Raw genomic sequence first — 21,920 nt, 5'->3', positions numbered from 1 at the left:
GGGTCAGTGTTATCTATATAGAGGTCATTGTACAGGGAGGGGGAGGAAATAAGCTGTAAATATACCTAAAATTATCTTTAAGGAATAATTCTGGCTTAAAAGGTCACTTTCTAGTGGGGTCCTTTCTTTAAAGTCATAAATCAAGAGGTTCATTTAGTTAGACTGAAGTTGATTCAAATAGCAAATGCTAATTGTCAGGAAAGAAAATGGAATCCTGTGAATCAAAGCCCAAGTGCCAGTAATTCATTGGTGATGCATATGTGAAAATCCAATAATCAGCATTACAGGATCCAGCTTCTTCTAGTAACCATGAGTAATAGACAACCAAGTGTAACTGAAGAAGAGACTGGATCCTGTAATGGGTTTAACAGGATTTTTACTTGTGAATTAAGTCATCATCCACGAGTTACTGGCATTTGGGCTTGGCTTTCATTGGTTTCCCTATATTGTGCCAAGACCGCTAATAATCATATCCTAAAAACCTAAAAAGAAATTATATTGTGTATTTGCCTAGTGGTAGCGTCCTCACACTGCTTTTAAACTCTTCCACTATCTCTTCATTCTGCTCTGAGAAAAAGCTTTAAGTGAAATACAGCAGTTCTTTTGAGCTTAGGTTTAGGGAGTGGCCATAATGAAACATAAAGGGCATCTACCACCAGGATGAAGGATTGTAAACTAAGCACACTGGCACACTGGTGTGTGCCACCTCTCGCAGGATCTACTCTTCTTTAAGCTTCTTATATCCTGTTTTTTTTTTTTTTAAATAGGCTTTTAAAATTATGCAAATGAGCCTGAGGAGTTTTGCGTTCCATAGATGTTGATGGAGCCTCATTTGCATTATTTTTAAAGCCTTTGTTTATTAAAAAAAAAGCATAAGAAGCTTTAAGAAGAGCAGATCCTTCCAGATGGGGCACACACCAGTATGTCAGTGTGCTTGGTTTACAATCTTTCATCCTGGTGGTAGATGCAGTAATGTAGAGCACTAAGAGCACAGCAGTGTCAGGACATGTCCCTAGTGCATAATCCTGGAATAGGTCCTGCTGCCAGTAACCACATACATGATTAGAGATAATACACGAGATCACTCACCGTGGTTGCTCTTTGAAGACTTTACTGTGTTATAGAGGTTTTTTGGAGGGCGGGACGGTCCGTTATCATGGGTCCCTGAACTGACAGCATTGCTGTTATTCCTCTCACCATGGCTCCCTTGAATGGACTGGTGCCGCAGGATATCCACCAGAGCTCTGGAACAAGAATATTCATAAATTCACAGAAAAATTCTATTTAATTAACCTGTCTGAACCACCGGCATCAAAGAAAGCTAAAGGCTGGAATGAATCTGGAAAGAGATTGAGGCATGAGAGAAACATTACTGCTACTGCTATACATCCTGCAGGATTGTTCAGCTCTCATAGAAGTAAATGTAGGCTGTGCCTGTAGGTGTGGCCACCGGCCAAGACACTACGGATGTGCTGATGGAGCAGGGGGGAGGTTCTCCTGTACAGTGTAACAGTCTGTGAAGAAAGAGTACAGGAAAACAAGTGCCCCTGGGTTTTCATGCATTTATTTATAGGTTCCGTTCCACTGATACGGTTCCAGCACAGTTGGAATTTCTGCTATTTTTCATGTCTGTAATTTTTTACCCCCCTGATGGAAAACCCACTTGACATTAGAAAACTTCTTAGCATATCGGGCCCCAAAGCTAAAGGAAATGATTTCTACGTATAGGTGTGGGCCAGAGAACAAAATCCAAATAGAATATAGAGTATAGGGCAGTGGTGGCGAACCTATGGCACTGGTGCCTGAGGCGGCACTCTCTGTGGGCACCTAGGCCATCACCCCAGCATGAAGTTCACCAGACAGGACTCAAAGAATTTCCCTGCAGAATCTTCCTACAATGATAGATGAATTTGCCCTCCTACTTTCAACTGCGTCGGTGCCGTTATCAGGCTGGACAATTGAAAGTTGTCAAAGAACAAGAGGAAATGAATTACTGCTTAAATTTCTGTGCTGGCACTTTAAAATAAATAAGTGGCTTTTGGTTGAAGTTTGGGCACTCAGGCTCTAAAAGGTTCGCCATCACTGGTATAGAGCAGTGATTTTCAACCAGTGTGCCGCGACACATGGTCGGGTGTGCCGCGGGGAAAGTTCCCCAATCTATGGTGCCCCCAATAATGCTGACTATATGAGCTTTTGCCTGAGTATATGAACTGTTGGCAGATTACTCAGCAAATGAGCTGGTACTTGTAGTACTCCAGCAGTATACTGCATATAACAATGAGAAATGTAACATGAGAAATACTATAGTCATGAGGCTGGAGTACTACAAGTACCAGCTCATATGCTGAGTATATGAGCCGGCACTTGTAGTCTGGCCTCATGGCCATAGTACTTCTCATTGTACCCCTTTATTTTTGCAGTATATGAGCCACATAATAATCAGCACCATATACTAAAAACAGGGAGAAACTGAGAACTGTTGAGGAAGAGCTTCGTGTGTGTCTTTCCACCATTCCTGACAGGATATCCCGTCTGTGTTTATCCAAACAGGCCCAGGTTTCACACTGAGTAAAATACATTTAGAATCTATATTATTAACTATATGTATAATATTACTGTTTTAGTGTCATGTTGTGCTATCTTGGTTGGTGGTGTGCCCCAGGATTTTCTACGTATAAAAAGTGTGCCGCGGCTCAAAAAAGGTTGAAAATCACTGGTATAGAGCATAGAAGGGCAAAACAAAAGGCCAGAGAGTGTAGTATTATTAGTAACAACCACTAGGAGTGAGGTAAGAATTAGGCTACATTCACACAGCCATTGGGGGACGTACATACGGCCACCGTATATACATCCCCCATTGGCTGGCAATGGGCGCACTCTGCCGTTTCCTACCCGGGGAAAAGATATAAAAGTCCTATCTTTCCCCCTAATACAGCACCATAGGCCATATATCTCTATGGAGAGGGGCGAGCAGCCCTCACCCCCTCCTCTTCTCCCGTGTGCCCACCATGTTACGGTATGGCTGTCACACGTTCATGTGAAATCGCCCTAAGGCTCACCAGATGTAATGGTGCTGAATCTAGGCCCTGGGACATCCACCAGTTCTCCAAACTTCAGTCTGAAAAAGGAGCCTTATGTGACTCTGAAACGCGTTGTGTCATTGAGATATCTACAATGAACAAGTTTTATTCGTAGTAAATCTCCATCGTCGTTGAATAGCTGTGTGCGCCATTCTGAAAAACCCTCTCGTAAATCAAATAATAGAATAGGAAACTCCATGAATAAGTCCATTGGACGAAACGCGTCGGTTTTCTCTAGATGTCTGTGATTGTTACAAGATGCCGTTATAGGATTTTATGATGTGACAAATAAAGGGACAAGTTTTTATCACATCACAGGTGGACGCACTGGAGTTTCCTATTCTATTGTTTGCTGTATCGTAAGGGCCTTCGAGTCTTTCTCCGTGCACCAGGTTGGAACGGAGAGCTGACTTTCCAAATCCAAGTGATCAGGAATTAGTGAGGTGGCGCTTAACAAAGAATGCAAAGAGTTGGGGGTCAAAGGTGAAACTACCCACCGATCTGTTTCATAGCCATGGTTGTGGTCGTAGCCAATCAGAACAAAGAAACCTCCATGGTCAGTTTTACACATGATACTTGATATCTCACTAGGAGTTAAAACATCGCATTCATATTTTAAGGATTTTTTTCTCCTTCAGAAATTGTCATCAAATAAAGCAGAAGGATTTCCTAAGGATCGAGAACTAAAAATCAACAGACATGATGCTTCTTATGTCCGGCACCTTTCATATCTTTCAGGTTGATAAGACACAGTCTTTCCTGACAGAGGATATAAGTATCAGTATTTTAGAACATTTTCTGGAATAAAAAGTCCTGGAAATCCCTTTAAAGAGAACATGTCAGCTGGTTTTACCCCACTAAACCACTAGCCCCCTCAGGTCGAATATGAAATTTCTTTTATATAAAATCTCATCAGTTTTCCTACAAAAAAAATCTCCCCCAAAGTCAGCCAAAAATGACTCTTCTCACTTCATTTTCACTTGAGATGAGTCAAGTTTTGCAGGGATAGTGTCACTTCAAAGACCCCTATCTTCTGTTATATAAAACGTAGAGACTTGTTTTTTAGGTCATATTAAAGATAAGTATTTTACCTTTCCTATCAAACGGGTTTATGGCTTTGTGAGAACCAGAGATATAATTGGCTAAAGACATAGCTGGAAATGAAAGCTGCAGATAAAGGTCTAGTTTCGCCTATTATTTAACTGCCTGTATATCTAGTCCTGTAGATCACAAAAACCACAAGCTTCTGATCTGAAAGATTAGATTCTTATCTTTGATATGACACAAAAAGCAGGTTTCTAAGTACTATAAAACAGACGATAAGGGCTTCTGAATTGACTCTCCCCCCCGTAGCCTCTAAACTTGACTCATCTTATGTGAAACTAAGGTGAGAAGAGTCATATTTGACTGACTTTAGTGGAAAGTTTTTCTATAAGTAAACAGGAGAGATTTCACATAGAGGGAAATCTAAAAAGGAGATTTCATACTGTTTTGGGGAAGGCTAGAAGTTTGGTGGGTAAACCCTGGTGTCAAGTTCCCTTCTTATTCTATAGCCATCCTAAAAAAAAGTTGACTAGTACAAGTTGCTTAAATCACCAGTTCTAGTCCATATGGACCAGTAAACAATATTACGATGATTTTGTGATATTTAGGCAAAGTTCACACCACGGACCTCACTTATCAAAATTATCCTTGTTCCCCACAGCAACCAATCACAGCCCAGCTTTCATTCTCAAGCCACGCTGTGATTGGTTGCTACCGGCAAACAAGGCTAGTCTTGCTTATAAAATCAGCCAATACATTTAACCAGTTTGTAGTATAAACTTAAAGGGAACCTTTAACCAAATTTTACCCCATGAAACTACTAGGCCTCATGGTCGGGTATGAAATTTTTTTGCTACAATTCTTTTTTTGGTATGTGGAATCTCAATTTTTGTCTCTATTCCTATACAAAAAATCTCCTCCAAAGTCATGTGAAAATTAACAGAGAAGAGTCATATTTATGGGCTACGGGAGCATTAATTCAAACACCTGTATCTTCAGTTCCATAGAAGATATAAAAGTGTTTTTGGTGCCATTTTTAGAATTCATGTTTTATTTCCAACCATGTCTTCGGCTCTGTAAAAATTATGAGATTCTCAACTTTACTATGACACCAGCATGTCTCTAGGTACCATATAGCCCAATGTAGAGGTACTCCCCTTGCAGCCTCTTAAACTGACTCATCATAGGCAAATATGACTCTTCTCTGTTCAAATATCCACATGACTTTGGAGGATATTTTTTATTTGTGTTGGGTGAGATTTCCAATATATTAGCGAATTCTAGGGCATTTCATACCCTAACCGAGGGGGATGGTAGTTTAATGGGGTACAATCTGATGACAGATTCCCTTTTAATAAAAAGGAGTTAACAGGATGTATTGTAATGTAGCATCCTCTTGTCATAGACTCATCCAAAAACTATTCCGGACAGGAATAGGAAGCCTTATAGTCAATGTGATTTTTGAGCCGACAGGGAGCCAGCTAATGTGAAATAAAGTTTTCTAAAGTAATGAGATGATTCAGAATGATGAGATGTTTCAGAATTCTGACAAACATAGCTTAGGCTTTTGGAATCTGTCCAAAGCTATAAAAATCACATTCCTGGTGACAGGTTCCCTTTAAGCATCCATTATATTGCTTGGAGGAAGCAAGGAGGTGAATATACAAGGAGGTGAATATACAAAAGTTTGTTAAGGGCCCATTCACTATTTTTTGGGAAGTTCCGAGTAAACTCATAAAAATTAAGGTTAATTTCCTTAAAGGGGTTTTCTTACAAACAAAAGTTAAGCCCTACCTACGGGATAGGGCCTAACTTGCTGATCAGTGGGGTCTTAGTGCTGAGACCCCCACAGATCACGAAAACGAGGGGTCTCTCAGACTAATGGAGCAGAAGGACGCACATAACTTTGAGCTCGGCGATCTCTGTCAGCTCCATAGAGATTAATGGAGCAGGGGGTCTCAGCACTAAGACCCTACACTGATTAGTAAGTTAGGCCCTATCCCGTAGATAGGGCCTAACTTTTGTTTGTGGGAACACCCCTTTGAATGTATCAATACGTAATTCTAGATAAAACTTGACGATGTCCAGGGAAAAAAATTACTGTAAGACACTGCTGACCGATCAGGTATAATACAGTTCTGAGTCTACCAACACTATAAGACATAACGCTATATTGAATTTACATTTTTGTTCTTTTGTTCCAAAAGACTATGTTATCATGATTTTAAAAAATGTCGTTTATCAGCATTCTGAATTATTTCAGTACTTTATAAAACTTTATTTCACATTACCTGGCTTCCTGCCAGAAGCATGTGGTGAGTCCTGGGTGGTTGGGGCAGCTTCAGCAGCCTGTGTGCCTGTGTTTCAATCATGTCATGCATTCTACCTCTCCTCCACACCGTACCCCTCCCTCCCCTGCCTGCCCAATGCACATGACAGGAAGTGGGAAGCTGGATGAGTGTGGAGAAGAGGAGACTGATACACAGGCACACAGGCTTCTGCAGCCCCCACCTACCTCTGGGACTCACCACAAGCTGCTGACAGGGAGCCAGGTAATGTGAAATAAAGTTTAATCAAGTACTGAGATGATTCAGAATTTTGACAGAGGCATTTTTTAAATCAGCATAGCATAAGCTATAGGAACCTGTCATCAGTTTAAAATCACATTCCTGGTGACAGGTTCCCTTTTAAGCATCCAATGCTTTCATTAATTAGGTTTCATTAGTGAACCCATAAACATTAAGGTTAATCTCCTTAAATTTATCAATGCTAAATTCTGTATAAAACATGACATTGTCTGGGGGAAAATATACTTTAAAGTATAATACAGTCTTGCGTCTATCCACAAGACATAACGCTATGTTAATGCATTTCCAATTTGTACTTCATTTGCATATGACATTTCGTTCCTGGATTTCCATTTTTCACCAACTCACCTGGGTACATTAATCTCTCTCCCCCGTGGGCGCCGGGAAGCCTTGTTAAAGGCTATCTTGGCTCCGATGCCCACGGCTAGGGTGAAACTAATGACACCACAGATGACATAGACGGTGCTATTGGTCTGGTCCGCATGTCCGTTATCGTTCAGCTTGCTGTTAGCACTGGTGGTAATAGGCTGGGTCGTGTGCGCCCAGAAGGGGCTGTTATAGTTTTTACAACTGTCTTGGTCCAAGCGCTTGTGACGATGCTCACAACAAAAGCGATAGTGGCATGTGCCACAGCAATAGCGATATGTACCTGTGGTACAGTTAAAGGTGGCATCATATTGCCCCATCACATCATAGTATCCATAACACATGTCTGGTATGTTCTGGCTCACGGCGGAAGAGGCATTTTGGGATGCCGGGGGGCGCTTCATAAGAGCGAGTAGCATGGGCAACGCTTGGGTTTGGTTCATCTGCTTTCGACTCTGGACAGCGCCAACGCTGAGAGCTGAGTGCACCCCGAGAGCATCTAAAGTAATACTGATTAATACTGTTAACAGATGATACATGGCAGATGGGAATTACGGCAATCGGTGGCAGTAACAAATATAGGATTCTTTTGATGTGCGGAAGAAGAGCCTTTGTCTTTGTCCGGCTGCGGTGCTTTCCAAGTCTTCAGATGACGAGTGGCGGAGGACCATGTACATCGAACTTGCTTTCAACTTTTAGTTTTGCTTTAATAAACTTTATAAAAAGTTGTCTTCGTTACAAAAATGGCTCGGAACAAAACCTGAAAAAAGAAAACAAAGGATTAGACAAGAAGGTCGTCTGCATTGTCCCAAAAAGTCTGATATTTTTTTTTGTTCTTCGATTTTTTTTTTTTTCGTTTGCAACTTTTCAATGCACTTTAATGTCAAAGAATGTGCCTTAAATAAGGGTTAAAATAAATGACCAGATTGGATTCAGTACACAATAGTTAGTCGTGATATAATATAAGACGCATATCTATCAGACTGCTTATGAAAGAGTAAAAATATTTCTCTATGTAGTAACTTCTTGTGTCACAACACAGATATTCTTGAGTTAAACGAAAGGAAATCTACCATCAAAAATGAACATGATGGTAGATCCAGGAGCACTTACTCATAGATCCAGGCACCATGGTAATCTTCTTATATTTGTTATCTGTGGCCTCCTTCCTTCTAATATCAACTTTTAAAATTATGCTAATGAACCAGTAGGGGTTCATCCCTTCCGTGCTGCATCTTTACAGTCTCTACCTGTCCACTTACGGTATGTTTTATCTTATCCTCCCTCCTACCCTACTAATATGACATTCTTTGCCTTCTCTCCTCTTGCTAGCAAGATGGACAGAAACTCCCTGAAGAGTCACATTACACAGAAGCTCCATGCAGAGGAGAGGAGTACACATGCTTATCTAGTTATTTCTGCAAATGTTGATAACAGGTAGGGTATGATTTTCAGGACTAGAATATTGCTGTCCTGTTTTAAGGTTAGACCTATAGTAATGAGATTACTAGGAATCTGCCTCCTTGTAGCCCTGATGATCAGTTCATTTTGCGTTCTGAAGAAGAGGCTATGACTGGTATTATAGATGCTTTTACTTAGGTCCCATGCACACAACCGTATTGGGAGTCATTATTACAAATTGCAGCCAGGTCGTGGCCACCATAGAGGTTTATGACACCCAGTCACAGTGCGGTGAACACACTGGGGCACATTTACTAAGAACAGTGCAGTGTGTACTGTGTGCAGTTTCCTGTGTAGTGTGCAGGGGGCGCCAGATTCAGGATTTCTGGTGCACGTTCTTCATGAATCTGGCGCTCCCTACACTGAGTGCACCAACTTTTTATTTGGTGCACCTTTACCATGGGGCGTGCAACACATTTCTGTTGGACTTAGCATGACAAATCTGGCGCACGATCCGATTGAACACTGGAATGCCCCTTTCAGTGCAGAAATGTGAGTCTCGTGAATAGTGCAGCCGCGCCATAAAACAGTCATGTGTGGCACAAATGTGGCGCAGATACATCTTAAATAGATGTGCAAGCAGTTTACACCAAAAAGAATGTGCAAAACCCGAAAGAAAACTGGCGCAAGGTCCATAGTAAATGTGTTCTTCTGTGTCTATTCTTTGGATGTGTTTGTGGCACGACCACTCTGCTTCCTATGGAGGGTAGTGAGGAGCACTCACCATCCCTCCCTTCTTTGCCCGGCCGTGTTATTTGCCTGGGGTCAGGCACACGGTCATGTAAATGGGAGCTGAGTGAGTGGGGACACCAGGATTACACTGTTAACCTGTTGAACAATGAAGATGACATGGGATGTTTTCGAGTGTGGTTTGTCTCCAGTCCAGGAGGGATCTACAGCACGGACCAACCTGCATGCTACAGATCGGTGAGCTGACCCTATGTATGTGACTATATTACATGGGATGTTTTCCTTAGACATCCCTTTCCAGGGGCCACACCCCTGCTATGGACTTGATGAAAAACTGTAAAAAAATAGCAAGTTTGGTAGAAGCCATTTTAGAAAATTTTTGACTCAAATGATGCAAGAAGTCTGGCACAAGAGGATAAATAGTGTCTCATCCGGCAAGATATTTTCAGGTCACTTGGCCGGCATAGGCCTCATTGTACTTCTAATATTGTCATGAAAGGTCAAGTTATAGTTTATTATTTGGTTGCTCGACCTAAAACTCTGTCCAAATTCCGTTGTATGAACACCTTATGACCGTGAGCCATAACCGTGAATGACCCCACTTACCTCACTAAAATTACAGGCAGTCCCCTACTTAAGAACACCTGACTTACAGACGACCCCTAGTTAAAGACAGACCCCTCTGCCCCGTGTGACCTCTGGATGTTACTGTAGTCCCAGGCTGCAATGATCAGCTGTAAGGTGTCTGTTACGACCCCTAGTTAAAGACAGACCCCTCTGCCCCGTGTGACCTCTGGATGTTACTGTAGTCCCAGGCTGCAATAATCAGCTGTAATGTGTCTGTTATGAAGCTTTAGTGATCATCCTTGGTCCCATGACAGAAAAAATGTTGAAAATCCAATTGTCACTGGGGCAAAAAAAATTTTTTTGTCTGGATCTACAATTATAAAATATACAGTTTCGACTTACATACAAATTCAACTTAAGAACAAACCTATGGAACCTATCTTGTATGTAACCCGGGGACTGCCTGTATATGATGATCATTCACACACACAAAAAAAATTATATTTATGCTTGATGCAATTTTTTTGGAATTTTTTTTTTATTCCTGATTTATTTTATTACCTTATATACTCGAGTATAAGCCTAGTTTTTCAGCACAAAAAAAATGTGCTGAAAACCCAAACTCGGCTTATACTCGAGTAAAAAAATATATAGGTTTTACCAGGTTTTTGTGGTAAAATTAGGGGCCTCGGCTTATACTTGGGTCGGCTTATACTCGAGTATATACGGTATATCTTTCTTTCTGTGATTTTGGGGACACAGTGTGGTGAGCAGTGGTGTCGGTGCAGTTATCCCTTGTATTTGGTGCAGTGTGATGAATCTTGCATATTAATGTTCTTTTCATCCTGACATCTTTTATTCAACGTTCAATTTCTAAAAATATTATCAGTATCACACATTATTCATTACATCAAATTGTAAACCATTCTTCACAAAACGGTATTTTTTTGGAACATTGCTGCCTATAATCCCATGGATAGAGGTGTCAGTCATACATCTACGAGGTACTGCGAGGAGTTTGTGTGTGTGGGGGGGGGGGGGGTCGTAGTGATAGGATCCCTTTAAGGCAGCGTTCTGCCTCCATGGAAAGGATGGCACTGATCCTTATGTCTATCCTCATTATATGTTACATAACGTTGTCCTCTTATAGTATTATAGACTATGTCAGATCAGAGCTGGTTGAGGCCTGCGCTCTTGTGTTGCTATGGTAACTCGCTAATATCTATCTACAGCTGAAAATTGTTGGCCCATACACATGATAGAAAAATGAACCTTTACAGAGTGTGTAGATATTTCTGCCGAGACCAGAACCTAAGCGACTGTCTTATCTCCTATGAATTGGGGCAGATTAAAATTTACCACCACCCCCATACCTGCCATCGAGGGAGAGAGTCACATCACACGTTACACCTTGTGTACTCATGGGGGAGATTTATCACAAGTGTCTCAGAGCAGAACGGTTCTAGTTGCCCGTGGCACTCCAATGGCCACGTTTTGGTGTCTGCTATGGGGCAATCTCTGGTAGATGGTATGGTGGTCCTATTTATAATACAGGCCGTCTCCTGGTTACATACAAGATAGGTTTCATAGGTTTGTTCTTAAGTTGAATTTGTATGTAAGTCAGAACTATATATTTTATAATTGTAGATCCAGACACAATTTTTTTTTGCCACAGTGACAATTGGAGTTTCAAAGTTTTTTGCTGTAATTAGACCAAGGATTATTAATAAAACTTCATTACAGACACCTTACAGCTGATTATTGTAGTCTGGGGCTATAGTAACATCCAGAGAGCTTCACCAGAGGTCACAGTGGGCAGCGTCTTTAACTAGGGGTCGTCTGTAAGTCAGGTGTCCTTAAGTAGGGGACCGCCTGTGACTGGCTGACCTCAGCCATGATGTCCCATCCTTAGAGGTCATAGCTGGGGCCATGGCTGGTCTACTGCGGGCTGAATTCGGCTGACGGCCTTGTGTTATCTGGTCTGTCTCCCTTCCCCTAGGCTGCACTAGTCAGGAGAGCAGCATAGGGCCTAGTGTACTCCTAGGGTACTCAATTTTACCTGTTCCCCAAAGCAGCATCTGTATTCTTCTCCTCTATGAAGTGAATAGATGCTGTACAGAAAAGAAGACTGTTTCTGCTTCGGGTGAGCATGGTGAGGTGAGTACATATTTTTTCCATTCAATTCTCTCACGATTGGCCATGGTTGACTGTGACTATTTGCTATTGTAGGGGCACATATTGGCCATCTCAGTGTCTCTGGTTATTTAACAGAAATCTACCATTAAAATCCATCATGATAAACCCTTATGATTTATTCTCCGTGGCCTCCTTCCTTCTAAAATCAACGTTTAAATTTCTGCTAATGAGCCTGAAGGACTCTTGGGGGTGTTACCAGACTCCCTCTGTGCTGCAGCTTCACAGGCTGTTACACTGTCTCCCCCTGTGCACTTCCCCCTTCCATCTGCCTGATGTTTATCAGGTTGATCATGATGGATTTTAATATGTTCATCTTTGTGGATGCCCTCATACGACTTATTGTACTGGTTGTTCTGTATAAATGTAACTATCAAACAGCTCGAGTAGATACATCTATATAGTCAGGGCCGGCGCTGGGCATAACTGGGCAAGTGTCGGGGCCCAGAGCTGCTGGGGGGCCCACATATCTATGAGAGGGACTGTAGCTAATAAATCCATAGGGAGTGAGGAGGTTTTATATAAAATAACCATGAGGGGCTGTTTCAGGTTGATAAACAAGGAAATATTGTAGGGTACAGGAGAGTGTATTCGTTTTTGAATTTGTAATGCCGCCACGTGAGTTGACTACAAAGGGGCCCACTAAAACCTGGAGCCGACCCTGTATATAGTATACATTATTTATGCAGTTAAATGACATTCGGCCCCTTTAAGACAACCAAAAGGCTGATGCTGCCCCAGGTGAAAATTAGTTTGACACCCCTGGTCTAGTATTTACCTGCCTACAGATGGCACATAGCTCCACAACAGAGCCATGCCACAATCATTGCGATCTTCAACGTGTAGGGAAATAAACAATTTCTATTTACTGTAACACATTGTCGCAACCAAGTAGAACAATCCCTTTAATTATATGGTAATAATTGCGAGGAAATAAGCAGCTTGGATACTGAGAAGTGGACTGAAGTGAGAATATCGAAAGTTGAGGCATGAATACAACGTGTGAAATCAAATGCAAACGTGCGAAAATACAAAAGAACGGAACGATCTATAGTTCTAGGAAAGGGATTATGGTATGGGAAGGGAAAATATGATGTAGCTTCAAAAGTGTAAAGAACATCAACCTCAATGAGACACCAAGAGGAATGGATACTGATTGTATGTGGAGTCGCCGCTCAACCCGCCCCTCTCCATAGCAAGTTATGGCGCACGGCGTCGTAATACGGGAAAAGATAGGACATGTCCTATCTTTTCCCGGGCTACGGAGCGGTACGGTGCCGCACGTGTTGCTGCACCGTATCGCTCCCGTACAGGGCCGTGAGCCCATAGAAGTGTATGGGGGACGTATATCGGCCGTATATACGTCGGCCGTATATACGTCCCCCATACATGTGTGTGAATGCAGCCTCAATATTGTCTTTTTTTGTTGATGTGGTTTTTGTGTGTGACAAATTTGTCACAATTACAGCCTAAATGTAGTAAAATATTGTAGTTTTGATTTATTTTTGTTGTCATTGTGGATTCATTACACCAGTGATGGCGAACCTTTTAGACAACGGGTGCCCAAACTTATTTACCATCAAGTGCCAACTTGACAATTTAAACAGTAACTTACTGCTCTCTTTTGTTGCACAACATTCAATCGTATAAGCCCCCATAGGACACCAATACAGTTAAAAACAGAAGGGCAAATTAGGACAACATAGCTTCTCTCTGTAGCTTCTCTCCAGGGTTTCTCTGTACAGGAAGAATTGTGGGGCCAGTAGTGGGACCTTCAAAAATATTCTGGCCCTATTCACACCTTTTTACTCCTCTTGCAGTTCCAATCAGTCAAGGATACATCACCTTAAAAGAGTGCTGAGAGCTGCATCTCAATTGTCTAGGACTGCAAAAAGATTTACGTCCTGTCTGGTGAACTTTGTCCTGGAACAACAGCCTGGGTGCCCACAGAAATGTCTCTGAGTGCCACCTCTGGCACCCGTGCCATAGGTTCGCCATCACTGCATTACACCATGAAAACAGAACTGATGGGTAGTTACACACATGGCAAACAGTGTCTCAAAATGCTACATTCCGTTTGTGTGTGTTTTTTTTTTAATTTGGTTTTAAAAATTCTATATACTGTAATATAGTAAAATTAATGGAAAAAGGAGCTGTAGTTATCCAGTTAAACTAATAAAAATAAATATCATAATAAATACTTTATAGATCACTTTAGACCGAGATAGTTTTAGGCTCAGTACATCTAAATTAAAATTTTAAATACCCTCCATTTTCACATTTTACATTTAAAAAAATGATCGATAAAAAAGATAGAATTGATATAAAATTATATAAAACTTTCAGAACGTGTAACATTTGCACCTGTTCAGGCTTTATAAAGTACGGCAAAGGTTGCGCATGTCGACTATGATTTTGTACTTAATTTGCATTCTGTCTTGCATTAGTCAGAATGCTGCTCTCAAGCAGGGTCTGGGAACATACTGAATACACAGACAGCTGTTCCTGCCTATTTCCTGCCCCACCCTAGGTGGTAGACAACTAGATCACTCCCTGTGCAAAAGTGCAAAGACAAGACAATACTAACAGATAAGAACAGTCACCAGAGACAGGTCACAACATGAGTGCAAGCACAGTACAAAATCACAAGACAGTAGAATAATCTGATCACAAGCCAAAAGTCAGGCTAACAAGAAAACAGAGATCAGAAACACAGAAGGAATATGGAGCTAACTAAGAAGGAGCCTCTATAGCAAGCAGCCTAAGGAGGGTGAGCAGGATATTTATGTGATCCTAGAACCCCTGCCCAAACAGTGATTGGGCCAGAACTAAGAGATCTAGACCACACAGAGATCAGTTAAGCAATGTGATTAGCGTGAGAATATTTCAATCACAGCGGGTTAACTATCAAAGAACCAAAGCTCAGCTGTAGGAAAGAGACAGGTGCGGTGCTAATCAATCCAAACAGCTTAGCAATCTTAAATCCATGTTCACTCTATGCTGTGCAAGAAAACCACCAGGAAACAGCCAGTCAGCGTCTCCTGAGCCGCATACAACGCACAGAGGATGATGCCGTTGTAATATACAGATGTTACAGCTGCCCTATTTCACTTCTGGCTGTCTTAAATGAGTTCCATCACAACTGTCTGTCTCCTGCTGATTTTGTTCTGGGCCGCAGACAGCTGCTTCCATTTACATTTCTCCCCTGCAGGTCTGTTATCTGTTTGACATAGGTGTCAGGGAGGCTGGGCCACACTTGGAACGTGACTCTGATATCCCATAAAAAGATCAACTGCCCTCTTCCTAGTGCTTGCTATAAGTCTTCTTTGGAGTATTTTATGATGTTTGCTTGCCTCCTTACCTTAGTAATAATACATCTCTATTTCTATGAACCATATTCCAAAGCGCTTTACAGATCATGGGGGACATATGCAAACAAAATCAGACAACACAGCGTAATAATATAGTCACAGGAGTGAGCTTTTCCTTTCCTTCTTTTCCTGTTCTGAATAGTCATCTTTGTTTTCACCCAGTTGTCACCTACCATCTAGGGTAGGATCGGCAAGTAGGGAGAGTAGGTTGGATTTACTGTTAAGGCTCACCGACTGTGTCTTCCATTACTTTTTCCCTTGGTTGTACAGGACTACTAATATATTTTTCTATAAGTGATCTATCCTGCACAATACGTTAAACACAATGGGGCACATTGGGGCCGCTTGAGTTCACGAGGTACGGAGTGTCCTATGATAATGCACTGTGCCGCTTTACTAAGATCGTGCGCCCGATTTCCTGCATGTGTTGCTTCCCCGATCAGGTTCACCTTCTTCTTCCTGGTGCATGTAATTTCATGGCTTGCGACACAATTTTTAAGTTGTGGATCGTCCGATGACCCACCCCCCTGATTTGTGTCGCATGAAAGCTGGGGCAATTGCGACAAAACTGATCGCGTGCGAAGCAATCACCTACTTAATACCTACTCCAGCGGCGTGATCCCTGAAAATGTCGGAAAACACAACGGAAATGCGGCCATGGGAGCCTTAGTAAATAAGCCCCAATGTGGCCTTTATTTGTTTCATCAACTTGCATAAATAATTGAACAAAATATAATCATTTTCATATCTAGCCGAGGATAGTATCAATCAAAAATGTAAACTCTCACACAACTCTTATTATAAAATGATAGAAAACGCACATGCGTCAGAATTTGGTGGGGCAAGCCTACTTTTTATCCATAGCTTTATTTTATCTATTTTTTAAGCAGTCATTTTTTACAAAAAATTATAAAAATGTATTTCTGTAATTTTACTGATCTATATAATGAACTTAACATCCCTGATGTATAAAATAAATTAATAAATTATGAATGAATCCATTAAATATAAACTTTATTTGGAATTATCAGTGCTGTCCTATGATGCCTAAGGCCCACCAGTAAAATGCATTCTTGGGGCACACTGCTGTACAGCTACATGTAAAGATTATCTGACAGCCTTTGCGAATTCCTGAAATATAGCTGACACAAATGTCTCTCAATAGTAGCTTCTAAACCCTTGCCTTTGACTGTCATGTCCACAGGCCTTAGGTACCGGCAAATGCTGCAAGGTGACTGGGCCCCACAGCATGATTGAGTCAGGGGGGATTGCTACTGGTAGCCTCTGGTAGCGTGATCAAGCCAGGTAAGATTGGTACTGGTAGGCCATATACTATGCATCTAGATATTATCTCTGTCATCCAACGTCTCTACAGTATATACAATAAAATTTGGAATGTGTTATATACCGTTTATACTCGAGTATACGCCAACCCGAATATAAGCCGAGGTACTTAATTTTACCACAAAAATGGGAAAACCTATTGACATATAGTCAGCGCGAGCCCCAGAATATTACCAGCCCATTCCCCAGTATAATTTCTTGCTGTCTGTCAACATTGTATAGTCAGCCCATGCCCCTTTCCCGTATTCCCAGCATATTAAAAAAAATAAACTCAGTACTCACCTTTCTGACGTCCCCCGCAGGTCCTCTTCTTTCTTCCAGCGGCAGGTCCGTGCGTGCTGGCGAAGCACAGGCTATGATGTCAGCAGGCCGCAGTGTGTGCACTGCCAGCGACAGCTACTTGTGCGGTGACGGGGTACACAATATGATGTCAGCAGGTGGCTTGAGTTTATTTTTTTTTATGCACTTGGGGGGCGTTGTGGGCACCAGCAGGCGGGCTATGTACTTTGGGTGAGCTGGCTATATACTATGGGCAGGCGGGCTATGTACTTTGGGTGAGCTGGCTATATACTATGGGCAGGCTGGCTATATACTATGGGCAGGCTGGCTATATACTATGTGTTGGCCGACTATATACTATGGGCTGGAAGAAAGAAAAGGACCACCAGGGAGCATCAGAAAGGTGAGTATTGAATTAGTTTTTTGTGCTGAAAAACTCAGTTTATACTCAAGTACATCTGGTAATCTACCTACAATAATATTTTAATGTATAGAATGGTTGAGTTGCTCTACGCTGAATATACTCTGTCATTCACTGCTCATGCCAGATCTAGGGACCCATCGATTTTGAGGGCCATCTGCTGGACCCATCTGAGATTTTTGATTTTTTTCCCATTTCCCACCCACAAATAATTAATAAAATTTAAAAAAAAACTATATAAACCAAAAATTAAATGTGGAAATTAGAAATAGATATATTATTTTCTTTAAAGTTGCCGGTATAATACATTTTAATTGAACATTGATTTTAACTTAAAATTGTAATATTTGCGATGCTTTAGCTTTTTGTCATTCTCCAAAAACAAATCTCACCAATGTATCTCCATTTAACCCCCTTTAGAAGTCCCTACTAAAATAACAGGATCGGAAGATTGGGCTTTTATCCACCCTACATCATGTAAGAGGAGATTCTGGATTTTTTTATACTCTTTTCATCTCATTTATCAGTTCCTTCCCTAGTTGGATTCCTAGATTAGTTTTCCTTTCCTATATTAAATTAAAAAAACTGATTTGAAGGGTTAATTCTTTGCTCATCAGTTTTCGATATCGAATGCTCAGTTTAGATTTAGAAGCTATGATTTCATGGGCTTCCAAACTTGGATTTTTCTATTGTTAACGTAAGAAATGGTTAAAAACCATCAGAAGCTAAAAGACATATCTGGAGCTACAACACTGTGAATGTATCCTAGTTTCATATGCCTTCGCTTCCTCTGCCTCATCTCTTTTTCTGGTCAGTGGACAGAGATAATGCCTTCTCCATGCTGAGCACAGTGTGCACATTCCCGCAGCTTTCTTATCCAGTTTGTAAGGAATGCATTCATCAGGACAGCCGGATCCTTACAGAACCAGTAGCTGCAGAGTCATATAAAACAGAACTGGAAATGTGCGGCCAAAGGGATGCGTTACAGTTAAGGGTTTTTTCTTTTTCGGGGAAAAGCCTTGAGAGGGCAGCACTCCTTAGTTTTAGCCTCAGCTGCCCCAACTGTGATGCTTCCAGCTCTGTTGGATCCGAAGTGATGATGTAAAACATATTGGGGTCCACGGACCGCATTTCCTTCGGGGTTCCCGACTATTTCAGTTTTTCGCCGCATTTAACAGGGGTTTTTGGTGCATGTGATCTGATTTTGGCACCGACTTTCATGCGTCACAAATCGAGGGGCGTGGCCTTCGGACAACCCGACCGAGCGGGATTTAAAATTCAAATTGTGTCACAAGACATGCACTCACATACACCGGGAAGAAGAAGTTGAACTCCGGCGGACCTCACCAGGGAAGCGACACATGCAGGATATCGGGCACACGATCTTGTTGAATCGCGGCAGACTTCATCCTCGTCGGACAACGCACCTCGGGGATCGCGCAGGGACCGGGTAAATAAATGTGCCCCAATGTGTAGATGATGTCATAATCAGACATGGCCTCTAAAACCATGAATTGGGTCAGACATCTCGTGCACAATGTACGTAATATCATCACTTCTAGACTGATAAGATTAGAAGCAGTAGGAGACCCTCCTGACAGGTTAATATATGTTTCCCCTCCATCATGGTTTAGCCATCAAGATTGCAAGACTATTGATGTGGGTGCTAGTTGGTCTCCATGAGCGGGCAGCAAAAGAGGCAACTACCTAGTAAAACTATTGCCGGAGGTACTAGTTGGTCTCCATGAGCGGGCAGCAAAGGGGGCAGCTACCTATCGAGACTATTGCCGGAGGTACTAGTTGGTCTCCATGAGCGGGCAGCAAAGGGGGCAGCTACCTATCGAGGCTATTGCCGGAGGTACTTGTTGGTCTCCATGAGCGGACAGCAAAAGAGGCAACTACCTAGCAAAACTATTGCCGGAGGTACTAGTTGGTCTCCATGAGCAGGAAGCAAAGGGGGCAGCTACCTATCGAGGCTATTGCCGGAGGTACTAGTTGGTCTCCATGAGCGGGCAGCAAAGGGGGCAGCTACTTATCGAGGCTATTGCCGGAGGTACTAGTTGGTCTCCATGAGCGGGCAGCAAAGGGGGCAGCTACCTATCGAGGCTATTGCCGGAGGTACTAGTTGGTCTCCATGAACGGGCAGCAAAGGGGGCAGCTACCTATTGAGGCTATTGCCGGAGGTACTTGTTGGTTCTTGATGAATGGGCAGCAAAGAAGGCAGCTACCTCTCCAGTCATAGGCGGACACAAACTAACACCTGCCTTTCATAACACTAGTGACCGAGGCAATACTGCAAGTTAGGAATTGCAACCTGATCCTAAGCTACAAGCAGGGGCAACAATGGACTACTAACTGCCTAGACAGTAGGGTAAAGGTTATTTTACCTAGGGTGGTATGTGAAGTGTCACCAGTGATAGGAACATCAGATTATACAGGATGGGCTTAATAGTAATGCACACGTTACCCCAATCTTTACCTGTACCTGGCACTTATGTGTTGTTTCACTTACCGGAACTGATACTTCATCATTCATTGAGGGGTTCGTTCTTCAGAAACATTTTAGAAAACATTATTTAGCCCCTCATTATTTTATCCTATATATGTACTAATGTACTAATATCCTCCACTGGAATCCTGAATGTATATACTTTTACATGGGTCACATTTCTAGATCTCCTTTACGTTAGCCATCAAGTTTCCATAGATAACATTTAACAACTAAGTCGGCCAATAGCTAATGACCTCATTTTGGCAGATGTGTTTTCAATGGAATGGCAGGAATAATCCAAGCGCAGGAATATTTGTTGGTGTATTATATGCAATCAAGACAGGGAAGAAGTGTGAGCCCTACGCTTCCCACAATCTCAGTCCCTGCCTACTTGGCAGCCTTGAACTGAAATTCATATGACCACTGGTAGCTTTCCCCATCCTGGATAAGTGTATAGACAGATGAACAAGACACTAAAGTCTAACAAATCGGATCAAAATCAAAGATAGCACAAGGTACAAAATCATAAGGCAGAAGAATAGCCATAAAACAGGATATTTCATTTAATGGTTGGTTGATTTTGAAAAATCCACTAGTTCCACTGATCTAAGGTTCCCTTTTATGACCTTCAATCAATTTTAGGTGAAGTGGTTTTACTTTCATTTTAGCAGAAGAAGATTTATCCAATTGTCTTTCCTTTCATAAAGTCACATTGAAGCAGGAAGCCCAAAAAATTTTTTTTTTTAAACTGCACGACATTTTCTTGTTTACCAATCGGGGACATGTTTACACAGGCCAATGATTGTGAACAGACATTTGTAAGACCATTCATCCCATGTAGAAAATATATTAGGTTTCATAATCTCAATATTTTAAATGGTACTATATTACCCTATGGAAAATCCATACTCAATTCGGACCTAATGCCTACTATCTGATTGGGGAGTCTGATGGAAAATGATTCTGCTAGATAAAACTCTAATTCCCAGATGGTCCATTTGGATATTGACATTACACAACTATCCACAAAGCAATGAAGAACAGTATGTCACATCCGTATCACTGCCAGATTGCTGATCATTAAACTTACTGGATAAGTAATACACTCCTACACACCGCAGATTATTAATATCATACATTGCAAAAAGACTATGGAAAATATGCATAAAATATGCACAAAACAACATACAACCCACTTCTGTGCCCAGGAACAGGAAAATGATCTATAGAATTGCTATAGAAATTGCCCATTAAACTTGTTTATACATTCCAAAGTAGCCTATACGATCACCCTGGATGCCCACTATAATGTTTGCAAATGCAGACAGATATTGTTTTTATGAGGATGTATGCGCCCTGTCACAAATTAGGGGCATCCTCCGGTGGTGCGTGGGATATTAAAATTGACATAGAAAGTAATTTTATTTTTGAGTGGATTCATCTGAAAATGTCTTAAAACTTAAAAGGGATATTTCCATTTGAATATTCACATTTAATTTAATTCATCTGCCATATACATACTGTACATTTCTGCAATTGGATTCAAAAAAATTACCTGTGTGAAGATAATTTTCTATAAATGTAGTCATATTGTCCCTTAGAAAGAGTGAGCTATCCTTGGATACGACCCCAACTGCTGGAGTGATTGCTGTTAAGAAACTGATTGTTTTCTCATATGAAATGGCCGCGAGTTACTCCATTTCCCAGAGCTATCATGTGGGCATGTCAATAGCACATGTGGGCTCACCGGTGCCATAGTGCAGGGGTGGTCGTATCCAAGGACATCTATCTTGTTACTAAGACATGGCCACATTTATGGGAAATATTAGGTAAATTTTAGGTACAAATGTTTTAATATTTTCCAATTGAAGAAATATATATATATGGTAGTTGAATTTGATTAAATGTGAATGCCAAGATGAGAATACCCCTTTAAGCTTCTGCCATGGATGCAATGGTGGCATGGTCACAGTGATGATCAGTTTGTGTCCACTAGCTGTTTTTTTTCTTTCTTTCTTTTTCAGA

General features: G+C 41.5%; 1 protein-coding gene across 3 annotated transcripts in view; it reads right to left on the bottom strand.

Moving 5' to 3' along the window:
- SHISA7 (shisa family member 7) overlaps nt 1-21,920 on the bottom strand; it is a 67,721-nt gene that overhangs the window by 22,859 nt on the left and 22,942 nt on the right. For all 3 annotated transcript variants that reach the window (XM_072155481.1, XM_072155483.1, XM_072155482.1), the window contains exons 2-3: nt 7,061-7,838; nt 1,090-1,244 (exon numbers count right to left, since the gene is read on the bottom strand). In XM_072155481.1, coding sequence (XP_072011582.1) covers nt 1,090-1,244; nt 7,061-7,617 — 712 coding nt within the window. In that variant the 5' untranslated portion in view covers nt 7,618-7,838. The remainder of the gene's footprint in view (nt 1-1,089; nt 1,245-7,060; nt 7,839-21,920) is intronic.

The sequence above is a fragment of the Engystomops pustulosus genome, chromosome 6, assembly GCF_040894005.1.
Source record: "Engystomops pustulosus chromosome 6, aEngPut4.maternal, whole genome shotgun sequence".
Taxonomy (NCBI): Eukaryota; Metazoa; Chordata; class Amphibia; order Anura; family Leptodactylidae; genus Engystomops; species Engystomops pustulosus.
Note: the sequence above shows the minus strand (reverse complement) of the source record. Positions and strands in the feature narration are given on the sequence as shown.